Source organism: Pyxicephalus adspersus, chromosome 10 (genome assembly GCF_032062135.1).
Source record: "Pyxicephalus adspersus chromosome 10, UCB_Pads_2.0, whole genome shotgun sequence".
NCBI lineage: Eukaryota > Metazoa > Chordata > Amphibia > Anura > Pyxicephalidae > Pyxicephalus > Pyxicephalus adspersus.
In genome coordinates this window covers 12332073-12344879 of record NC_092867.1, presented here as the reverse complement: position 1 = coordinate 12344879, position 12807 = coordinate 12332073, and the positions used below count along the sequence as shown (strand labels likewise).

Below are 12807 nucleotides of genomic sequence, written 5' to 3'. Positions count from 1 at the left end.
ACATGAAAAAAACCTGTAAGTTAAGTTTATACTCCTGGCCAGCTTGTCCCTTGCTAGCTGCTTGGCAGCTCTAACTGCTTTGCTGGTTTTTATTTAACAGCACTTGGCAATGAGCAGTGCTCAACCACTCACTACCACTCTCATTCATGGGTGGCCATGGTGAGACAGTATTTTTATGGGTGTGAGGAAGCGGTAACTGCACCGCAACCTCACTGCTCAACTGAACTTAGCCTAAAAGTGATTTGCACTGTATCACTTTTTTACAAATTGTGCTACTTCCTCAACTAACCCCCCTTACTTGTGTCCGACGCTAACCCGTGCCTTTTGGTGGCCAAGGATATCCATCCTGGCTTTTGGGAGGGGAGACAAGAAACCTAGATTTCTTAATCCTCCCTTGAACCTAGAGGCTCTCAGGTACTTGATCTGTTAAGGCAGAGCACAAAGGAGATATCAGAGGTTTGCCAGACCCCTAAGGTTTTCATAAACAGGAGGTGTTACAAAAATTTTTATATCACATAGAGTACTTTATACCCTACTTTATGACTGGTATTAAATGTAACATAAAAAAAAATGTAACACCTCCTTCCAAATGCACATACCAAATTAAACACTCTCCTAGTGCTCTTATGGATATCATCATTAACTGTGCAACACCTACTGAGAATTATTGTGCATGGCATAGTAGGAGGAATATTTATGTGGCCGATGCTCAAGCCTTTAGTAAACTGTAAACTTGTAAATTTTTTTTCAGCATCAATTATTGTGGGTGCAATAATTATTTTGACATATTTTGTTTCTAGTTAGTCACCTCAGTCGCATCTTTACGATTACTTTTTTTTTGTCTGTGTGTGCTATTTTTTTTTTATTGAAAATGTGGTTTTAATAAACAGCTGCTCTTATATCTTGCAACAAATTGCAACTGATATTGGTATTATATGTGTCAATTGCCTTCAAAAATAGATTATATTTTCAGTGTTTTGGGTGTTTTTTAATTGAAAAAAAAGGTCAAGTAAATTTTAAACAATGTATATGTAATATTTTAGCCTCCACAATTCCATACTTCATGAGTTTTGAATAGCTTTCCTGAAATAGATGATGAAATCTGCCTCAGAGCCTGCCAGATGAAGCCAGGAATGAGACACGACTTTAGCTGACTTTGTTTATCAGTAAGTGGCTACAGTGTATCCAGGTATTGGTCCATAGTCCAAGCAAAATGGCTGGACGGGCCAGGCTTTGGTCCCAGTGGGCCCTATGTTGGCCAATCTAGCTGTAGAGTCACAGAGAATCTTGAAGAACATTACAAGAAATTGGAGGTGGTTTGCTTTAAAGATTTTATTACTTCTTATTAAGATTATGTACACAGTTTATTGTCTGTAGTCTGGCCACATGTGTACTTTAAGTTAGAGATTGCTAAAAGGGTTTGTTTAAAATATATTTGCCTATTAAAGCCTATAGGGCTGATGAAAATCACAAATTGTATAATCCTTGTAAACATTGCTGTTTTGTGCGCTGAATTTGTATAAAACGCTAAATGTGTTTTGTTTTTTCTTCAATGCAATAACCTAGAGAATCCCAAAGAAATTCATGTCCAGTGTGTGTTAGGGACATTAGATTGTTTCTAAGGGATAATTAGTAGGCAAGAATGACAAAATGCACAGTGACAAATGCTGTGTAATATATCAATACTACATGCATACATATTAAAAATAATAACTCCACTTGGACCTGCTTTTATATTGAACTGCAAGCAAGAAATAACTGATTACAAGAAACTTGAATCCTCTTACTATAAATGGGCATCAATAGAAAAACTATTTCTTACTATTTGAGGAAAATTGAATCCAAGATTAAGTCAGTCTTTATAAATAGGTTTTGTACGTTTGATTTCCACCCAAAATAGTTTAAGCATGATTTGTTTGGTGTCGAAACTATTAAAATTTGAATGCCATTTTTCCTTAAACACACAGATAATAAATAGATTCTTTACTGGCTGGGACATTAAGTACTTGGGATTATTTAGTAAGGCATTACACTTGGCAAAACTGAACAGCCAAGTGCAGTGAACCATAGCAAGTCTGGGTCCTTTTTACTAGTTAGATCTGCGATGGTTAAATTCTCTGTGTATTTTTCTCTTTATGTAATGAATTGGCATTTTATGCAAAACCTTTAAAGTATTGTTTACTGAACTTTACACTCATAGTGATGAATTAAAAATGCATACTTTACATTTATTTTTCATATGCTCCTATCATAATAATTACAATATAATACAGCAAAGATGCTAAAGTACAATGCTATCCAATTCCAACAATTACTGGAATTTCGGCTGATGTGTTTTTAGTGGAAGAGAAAACTTTGAAAGAAGACTTATTGGTAACTTAGGTCTGCATGAATACACTCTTAACATCATATTTTAAAATAACTTTATAATTTTTAAAGAAAGCTCTAATTTTTTAGAGAAAAAATTGAGGCAAGTATAAGCATTTCCTCAGTCTTTTCTCCCCTGAGTGTTCCGAATGCAACATTTTAGTTGTTGCGAAAGATGAAACATTTGTAAATACAGCCAATACCTAAATATGCACCAGCATTTACATGACCGTTGTATATCATAGTCATATCATCTTAATCTATGTTGATGCTGAATAGTGCCTAAAAAATGGTGTGTCTGTTCATCAGGAAACAACAGAACCTTGTAAGGGACAGTAGTGTGAGAAGTAATAAATACTCATAATATAGGGCCACATGTAAACATTACTTAGCAATGTACTTCCCATCAAAAATATATCAGATGATCAGTCTAATACAATGTCTTATTTAAACCAGGAAATACTTGCTATTGCTGACAGTAATTTTTTAGCCCTCCATAGCCACACTCTACTGGGTAGATCATGCATGGAATCTGATTAATTACCATGTGCATCCACTTCACTTGTCTTTGTCATAATATTAATTCAGATTTTACTAAATCGCTATGATTTAATGGAGAATATCAAATCCATTTAATTCTAAATATTTGTCTCTATTACAGTAACTCATTGCACATTCCATCTTTACTTACGCTACGTTTAATCTGCTAAAAACTTTCCATCCCCAGTTGTCATCCTTCCATTGATGGCATGGGCTTTTTCCCAGCACAGCCACCTTGTGATCAAATTTCATCATTTTACTTTGAGGTTAGCGAAGGTAGCAGAATGTGAGTAAGTTCGAAATAGCTGTTGCGTGCCCAAGTGAGTTTTGTAAGATGAATAAGCCTCATTTGTAGGCACAAAGTAGACTTTTACTGCCAATGGAAGCCATTAAGTTCTAAGCCTTTCCTCTGATTCTCTTTTCAGGAATGTACCAACCCTTGCTGTAATGCAAGCACATGCCAGCTCGTTCCAGAAGCCGTGTGCGCCCATGGTCTATGCTGTGAAGACTGCAAGGTGAGCCTCAATTTAAAAATACTGTACTTATTCTAGGATGTGAAGTTTGTTGATTGTAACAAAAATCGAGAATTTGAAACTTAAGCTAATAATGAAGTGTTTTGTTTTTTTTTTCCTATTTTTAAGTGATAGCTTTCTGGCTGCCATGCTGATCCCTAAACCAGAATGAGACATGTTCTGAAATACAAGTGCACAGATCAGGTGTTCGGTTTTCTTTTGCACCCTTTTATATTCATATATATAAATATATATATATATATATATATATATATATAAATATAATATATATATATATATATATTTTTTTATATTCTGCTTTTTTTCTGTAGGGGTTGAATACTGCCAGATTAGGCGATTTTGGACCTACTCTGGCAATATTTGTTCTGTGAATGATATGCTAAAAGACTACCTTCACTAATAAATAAGGATTTATTGCAGACCCTAAACATAATTTTAATTCATTTAGTGTGCAATGGATTGGTAGTAACACCACATTTCATACACATGTGTGACTGTCCTCTATGAATCATGTCTGTCTTGTATAAATGACCTATGTAGGTGTCATAAAAGCGCACTGACAAGTGAAATGAAGTTCCAGAAAATAAAATCTTAGGATCTAGATTTTAGCGCTCCGTTGTTCAGAGTCAAGGATTAGAAGAAATTATGTTAATGCAATTTACCAAAAAAAAGGGGAGTTTTAGAAAAGGAGTTTAGGAGTTTTTTAAAAAATTCATATTTTGGTTTTCAAATAAGTATGATTGGTTGAACCATAAATCAGGAATAGCTCTTTGAGCCTCTGGTGGCCAGGAGGTAGTTTGCAATGGCTCTTTCTCCTACTCACCAAGGCTTTTTCATATGGTGTTATATTTGTGCCATTGCATGTTTTATGTTTATTTAGTATAATAACAAAACTAGCAAAGCAGAAGCCTGACAGCCTCACTTGTTGTTATGAAGTTGGCAATGATCACTCACTGGGGTGAGCTTTCTTGCCATTTTAGTCTCTCCAGAATATAGGATATTATTGGGTCACTTTTGAGTATTATTGTGTTAAAGAGTTTTCCTATTTAGATTTCCTATAAGAGTTTTCCTATATAGATCTGTTCTCTACAAATTGTATTCCCTCTTTCAGTGTATTGCTGGTTTCCACCCTGAGCGTGGAAATACTCATGACAGACAAATAAGTTCCAAATGAAGTCATGCTTCTATTGCATTAGTGTCTTGGTCCTGCTATCCTTCATTGTCCTCTCCGGTGTCAGATAAACAAACAGCTCCATATCATCCACGCTTGTAAAGAGGAAATCAGACATTCAAAATATTTCCACAGTCCTAATCGGTTTTGCCATGGGAATGTAATTCTGTGTACTTGCTCTTCATGTAGTGTTTTGCAAATGCACATCCTGAACTGTAAGCTGTGGACATAAAAGCTCAAAACCTGACAATTGCTAAACCTTGTACAAATAGGCAGAATATTTAGTTTTGACACTAAAAATGTGTTATATATGGAAGTCATAACTCCCAATTGTCTTTAGAGCACAAATACCTTGTCCTACTTTTCTTCACAGTTGATTGATCGTAAGATTGCCTGTGTGTTTCGTGCGCTAGATGAAGTTGAGTTTTTGAGTATCTGTGTTGGTGGGTATTCTTCATAATTTGCAGTGATCATTTGGCAAGCCTGCAATGCAAAACAAATCAGAAAAGTACCAGTGTAGTCAGATGCTAAGTCTTTTTTTATTTTACTTGATCCAAAACTACCCTTCAATGCATTGATATCCTTAGAGTACAACCTAGAGCCTGGTTACTGCAAGACTAAAGCTAACCATTACACTGCACCTAAGATTCTACTTTACTATATACAGTTGACAATCGAAAATCCGACCATCGATAATCCATTTTCATCAGTTTTTAGGCATGAATTTCAGATCACATTTTCAATACAGGGACTGTAGTACACTGTTTGGCCACTGATGTTTTGATGTCGCTGTTCTGTAGAAACAGCTGTTAGGTCTTGCTTGCTTAAAATACACTTTTTTGACGTCCCTGCTGCCTGCTCTCTGGAACTGTGCCAGATGTCCGCAGTTGCTGCGTGAGGAAGGCTGCCTGTGTGTGGAGGTAAGTATAACTTTCAAATATCCAGAATTTTTGAAAATGTGGCACTCCTCAGGTCCCGAGGTTGCCAGGTTTTTGAATGTCAACTGTACTATGTATAAAGGAAACACATTTCTCTTCAAGCATTCAGTATTCATTCATTATTTATGTTGCTTTTTATGTTAGATATATGCTTCACTTGTATACTTACAGTGAAGTACACTCTAAACTGCTGTGTTGCTTATATTTAATACATAGCTGACAACACTTTTGGAAAAGATGCCTCTCTTTAAACCAGATCTCTCTATTCCTCCTTCCTTCATGGGTAACTCTTCTTTCTATATGTCTGATCTACATGCCTCTATGTACTGTTTAAAGCAACCAACTCTCAGATGTGCTCCTGTGTTGTCACATATGCTATTGGTGGAGACTGTTCATCTTTCCATTTTTGAAGAGATTGGGTAACCAAAATATGTTTGTAGTAGCAATTTTAAGTAATGATGACTACAGTTTTTTTTGGCTTTCTGCTCATGAAGAATTTATACTTTTTGGTTATTTTTTTTTTTTATTTAATTTTTGGGGTGCTTTTATGTGGAAGATTTTGCTTTGAACAGACAACATGCAGTCAAAGGAGCTCTCCATGCAGGTGAAACAAGCCATCCTTAAGCTGCGAAAACAGAAAAAAAAACCATCGGAGAAATTGCTACAATATTAGGAGTGGCAAAATCTACGGTTTGGTACATCATGAGAAAGAAACAAAGCACTGGTGAACTCAGCAACGCCAAAAGACCTGGACTTCCATGGAAGACAACAGTGGTGGATGATCGCAGAATCATTTCCATGGTGAAAAGAAACCCCTTCACAACAGCCAACCAAGTGAACAACACTCTCCAGGAAGTAGGCGTATCGATATCCAAGTCTACCATAAAGACAAGACTGCATGAAAGTAAATACAGAGGGTGCACTGCAAGGTGCAAGCCACTCATAAGCCTCAAGAATAGGAAGGCTAGATTGGACTTTGCTCAAAAACATCTAAAAAAGCCAGCACAGTTCTGGAAAAGCATTCTTTAGACAGATGAAACCAAGATCAAACTTTACCAGAATGATGACAAGAAAAAAGAATGGAGAAGGAGTGGAACATGATCCAAAGCATACCACATCATCTGTAAAATATGGCGGAGGCAGTGTGATAGCTTGGGCGTGCATGGCTGCCATGGCACTGGGACACTAGTGACATGGGACAGAAGAAGCCGAATGAATTCTGAGATGTTCAGAGACATACTGTCTGCTCAAATCCAGCTAAATGCAGTCACATTGATTGGGAGGCGTTTATTAAAGCAGGAGTTTGTTAAAGCAAAGAAGTGGAATATTCTTGAATGGCCAAGTCAGTCACCTGATCTGAACCCTATTGAGCATGCATTTCACTTGTTGAAGAGTAAACTTCGGACAGAAAGGCCCACAAACAAACAGCAACTGAAAGCCACTGCAGTAAAGGCCTGGCAGAGCAATAAAAAGGAGGAAACCCAGCATCTGGTGATGTCCATGAGTTCAAGACTACAGGCTGTCATTGTCAGCAAAGGGTTTTCAACCAAGCATTAGAAATGAACATTTTATTTTCAACTTTTTCATTTGTCCAATTATTTTTGAGCCCTGAAATGAAGGGATTGTGTTAAAAAAAGGCTTTAGATCCGCACATTTTTATGCAATCTTTTTGCTCAACCCACTGAATTAAAGCTGAAAAGCTGAAAGTTCAACTGCACCTGGGTTGTTTCATTGAATAATAATTGTGGTAATGTACAGAACCAAAATTAGAAAAAAGTTGTCACTGTCCCAATATTTATGGACCTAACTGTAGGTATGTGTATTTTAAAATTTTTTTAAGAAGAGGCTATGTTTATGATTATTGACAGTCATAGAGGGTTGGGACATATTAGGGGTGACAACTAACCAGCCTCTAAAAGCATACAGGAGATAACTATTCACACTAATCATGAGTAAAAAAAGACCAAAAATTCTTACATGTCTTTGATAAAAACTACAGTGATAGTTGACATAGATGAGGAGGCTTCAATTCTTTCTACAAGTAAATTTCCTGCCGATTCCAGATTTTTAGCTCTGATTTGCAGGCATGGGTGAAAATCTTGTTTAGTCAAAAACATGTCCTCATATGGCATAGCTAAAGGAGGAGCACACCAAAAAATTGGTGCAGTGCCACAGGCACTAAGAGGCTCATGTATCATGGTTTGTCGCCTTATACTTTACCAGCTGTGTGGTTTTGTTGAATTCTTCATAGACTGAATCACCTTGTATTTGAAGTTTTAACAGATTAAAACTAAAATGCTTGAGTATTTTGTATATACCCAGTTTGCATTGTTGAACATTGTGCATATTTTATCTCAACATGCCCCTGTCAAAGTCTGCTGATAGCTCACTCGTGATTCATACGTTGCACTGTAGGGGTCAGGTAATGTGGGCAGCTATAAAAAATTAAATAAAGGGTTAAAAAAAAGACTATCCTGGTACTTAAGATCCCTATGACTTTTTGATCAGATGAATTTACTTATAAACTATGAATATTTCCAAGACAAAACCAGACAAGATCATTGGCCATACCAATAGAGGACTTCAGACTACTGTGATGTCTTTTTTTGTGAAACGTTGTATAAACAAGTATTCTCTGATTTCCCAAACATACAGGTTTATGGCTTTGTTAATAGCAATATCTAAAGATGGGCCCATGCAATCCATTTCTAATCTGTACGCTCACAGTTTCAGGATGGATAACTGTCGCTTAATGTGGTGGACACCTTAAAAGGCTTTTTGCTGATTATATATACCCGATTGTTCCTTTGCTGTTCTAGTCAGCGTTGCTGAGAAACAGATGTATCGTTTCAAGGCAGTGATGCATTTGTTTTACCTAGAAACTCAGTTTATTTCATAATGGTATAATTTACAATGATCTCTGAAATCCTTAAATGACACTGTGGACTTTAATCTAGTTACAGCTTGTTTGTTTTGGATGATACTTTGCCATAAAACTTTAGTTTTATCACAAGTGTGGACAATGAGCCAAGGATATGAATGTTACAAGGCTTTGTACTCTAGCTCAGACTCTGGATAGAGTTCTTTGTCTCTGGGGCTGTGACAAGTTATGAAATGCACTCGTATGCTTTTTATTTCATTTACACTTTTTTTTTTGTTTGATTATAGAAGTGACTTGATGGCTAGATGCAGTGACATGCAAAAACAAAATACAGAGTCCTTATGGTCTCGAAGAACCAGTAATTTGTTGGGTCAGGTTGTCTATTACAGTAAAATGCCAATTTTGGTAAAATGTACATGTGCTGTAATAGCTGTACAAATCTTCAGATAGATGGATAACACAGAAGATTCTCTTCTGCATGTAAATATGCAAATAAATGTTTTACTATCTGAATTTTCCTTCCTTTCCTTTTCTTTAAACTGCAATACATTCCATTTTAGGTATTTAAATACTCTTATTCATCTTTATATAAAGTAGCTCAGTCAGTTTGCTTTTTAGGTTTTTATTAACCTGGTGATTCTGTGTATAACACATGTCTTATCCCTATGCTCACCTCTGCTTTGTGTTTATTGGGGTAGCAATAGTTGTTACCCAGGCTGGACCTCAAATATGTCAGCCAATTATATTGGGAATGGGAAAATGTTTAGTTCAGAGATGTAGATAAAGCTTTCAGTTAATAGGAAGTGATAAATGCACTGCATTTCTGAGAGGATTAACAATTTCTGAGAGGATTGAAAAAAGAAAACAGGTGCAAAAAACTGCAATTGATTGCATTTCTATTTATGGGTTAGTTAACCTTTAACTTTTGTGACATATTTAAAATCTAAGACTTATACTTAAATTATATTGCCTTTAATAAAACTGGGCTTTCACCGTAAATATTTTGCTATTGTGAGAGGTAACCAGAGCAATAGATGATCAATGTGCATGACTCCTCATATGAATATTCACACCAAACAGAACAGATGTCAGCACTGTTTGTTATTACAGTCACATTACAATCCTGAAGCAGAACAAACTTGTGAACCTTTAGGAATAGCTGCTTCTGTATTCATTAAAATAAAATATGTTTTTGGGTGTTCTGCAATGGACCAATCTGTCAGGCCTAGAGTTGCCTGTCCTAATTCTAGTTGTGCAGAATTGTAGCATTTGCTTTTGGATTGGGGTGACTGGTGATGTTTCTGTTGCATGGATAGATGCCTACAAATCCTTTGTGAACACAACTGAATTTATTTTCATCTGTTCACTTCTTCTGTGCTGGGATCCTATATACATAGACTAACCACACTATATAGCTAGAATAGTAATTTGGTGAGAGGTTTTAGCCTGCCATCTCCCTTCCTATCCATTGTACAGTAAATGAACATACACTGATCTGTCCCACAAGCAGGTTTATAGCTGAATTTCAGGCTTTCCATACCGCGGAGCTGTACATGCTCCTCTCCTGATAAAGTTGATTAGCCTAATTTATTGAAAGCTTGAAAAAGTCCTTTGCCATAACCTATTTTTTCCCCTAGCTTTACTGTACCTAGCCTGCTCCTTTCATACATTGGATTTCTTTTCTTTCATTTATGTCTCAGCTTTACATATTGGCTTTACCTTGGGTAGTCTGCACAAGGCAAGGTTATATGAAATTTTTAGTCGGCTTTGTACAGCACACTACCCTTCCTCCCAGCCATGATCATTCTGCACTGAAAGCAAATAGTTTCAAAAGTAAAATTTCCTTTTAGATATATAAACGTGGACGTGTAATGGTAAATATAAAATGAGAAACTAAAAATATAAATTCTTTGCACTTTCCAAATAAAGAACAATGTGCATGCCTGGTGAGATAAAATCCATATTTTGATTGTTGTTTTAACATTTGTGGTTTGCCCTTACAGCTAAAGCCAGGTGGAACTCCATGCCGGGACTCAAACAACTTCTGTGATCTCCCTGAATTTTGCACAGGAAACAGTGCACACTGCCCGCCCAATGTCTACCTACATGACGGTCACCCTTGTTACACACTGGATGGATACTGCTACAGTGGCATGTGTCAGACCCATGAGCAGCAATGCGTCACACTTTGGGGACAAGGTAAGCGCCACATTTTTTGTAACAGCTACTCTGTACAAAGGGCGTTTTTTGAGTCTTGAAAGACAGGGGTCATCTAGACTGTTGTGCTTTATAGAATGTATTATTCAAACAGTGGATCTTTTTTGTTTGCTGCTTTTCTTTTCTCTGGTGTCTTGTTTTTTGCCCACTGTGTTTCATTCGTGCTAAACTATAAGCACCATTTTTTAGGGGTAAGAAAAAAAATACACCTAAAAATATAGATTTACAAAATATTTACAATCTCAGAACAAAATTTTGGCAAAGATAAAATTATCATATCTACAAACGTGTACAAAACAATTCAAATGAGGCTCAATAGGGTAACCAATAGGGCAATATAGTGCCAGGGTTTAGAATCTTGCTCTGTACTTGCAGAGCTTATGTATATCACATTCTTCTCTTTCCACATTGCTTTGTTCATTTTCATTATGTAGTACCATCTATCCTTCTCATAATTATCCCACTCAGAATTCAGTCAACATGCTTTTGTGACCTTTATTTCGGGCAACTCTAGGATCATACTTTCTCTAGGTATGAAAATCTAAAAGCAAAAGAAATTGAAATTGCAGTTTAGTATTTTGATGTATATGTGGGCATGGCCTTAAAATGTGGCAGATATGGAATAGAGATAATAGTCCTGAAATTTGTGCTTGAATTACAAAGGCAGCACGGTGGCTCAGTGGTTAGCACTCTGGCCTTTGCAGCGCTAGGTCCCAGGTTGGAATCTTGACCAGGACACTATCTGCATGGAGTTTGCAGGTTCTCCCCGTGTCTGCGTGGGATTCCTCCGGGTACTCCGGTTTCCTTCCACATCCCAAAAACATGCAGTTAGGTTAATTGGCTTCCTCCTAAAAATGGCCTTAGACTGTATAAATGACATATGACTATGGTAGGGACATTAGATTGTGAGTCCCTTTGAGGGACAGTTAGTGACACAACTATGGACTTTGTACAGCACTGCGTAATATGATGGCGCTATATAAAATACTGTGTAATAATAATAAAGGCAAAAAAACCCAAGTTTTATAGATGCACATGTAAAGTAATAAAATGTTTGGTTTATGTTCTTTAAAAAAACTCTTATAACATATTTACTATATTTTGACAATGAATGTAACTTTTACTTTTTCAGCAAGATAGTGAATCATCTTTATAAATAGTATATTAATTATTTTCATATCTTATTCCGTTATGCCTATAAAGGCTCCCGAAGCATCCAGTGTTTAGTGGAAAATGATAACTATATTTCTTGTTGTCATGGGGATGCTGTGAATGACATTTTTTTAATCTAGTAATGGTTACAGGGATGGTAAGTTGTTCTCAGCTCTGGTCATTCAGCGAATGAGCTGTACTGTGATATGATTAATTGCTTTGTATATACTGAACATTGCAGATGCAGGAAATGCCGGGGTGATAAAGAATTATACAGTAGAATGAGAGCAGAGAGATTACTGACCATTCATTATCCCAGTTGGAATGACAAAGTGTAGCATCAGGTCAGGATTGACACTGCTGGAAAACATGTTGAACTCAGGACTTCCTGTGCAGAAAACTTCCTCAGGAAAAGACGCTAGCATAATGTTTTATCTGTTATCGCTGGTACTCATTTACATTTGATGCAGCTATTGAATAATATCCTTGATAAACATGTGCTTATTTATAATCTGTGATGTAACTACAGATTATTTCCTTCGGTCTATCTTTGGATCTACAGCTGTTTCCACTGATACACTTAGGTTTATTGAGAACATTGGGTTATCCAAGCAACCAATGGGGGGGCTTCCAGTGGGGCTGATAAACAGGGGAAATGGTGCTTTTTCTCCCTATTTGTAGCCAAACACCCGGGATTCACTCATTTCTTGTATATTTGGGTTAGAGCCATCACACATAGGAATATAGATAGTCTCTGGCTCACTTATAAAGGTTGGTTTACTAAGGGAATATAAACTGCTATCTTAGCAAAGTATGTTATCTCTTTGCAAGAAATATATCTCTTAGCTTATTGAATGATATGGAGTCCTGCTGACTCCAGCCAGCCAATCATGTAAAAGGAAAATTCCTATTTTTTAAAAAAATTCCTGCAGTGGAGAACGTGTATGAGTCCTATGCAGGCTTGATGGCTTCAAAATATAACATAAAACGATTACCGTATTTTTCGGC

At 36.5% G+C, this 12807-nt stretch overlaps 1 protein-coding gene across 1 annotated transcript in view; it reads left to right on the top strand.

Annotated features, from left to right (window-relative positions):
• The window catches only part of ADAM12 (ADAM metallopeptidase domain 12), a 303151-nt gene that overhangs the window by 248456 nt on the left and 41888 nt on the right, over positions 1-12807 (top strand). Inside the window, exons 12-13 of the mRNA XM_072424834.1 lie at positions 3333-3422; positions 10434-10629. Of these exons, the coding sequence (XP_072280935.1) occupies positions 3333-3422; positions 10434-10629 (286 nt within the window). The remainder of the gene's footprint in view (positions 1-3332; positions 3423-10433; positions 10630-12807) is intronic.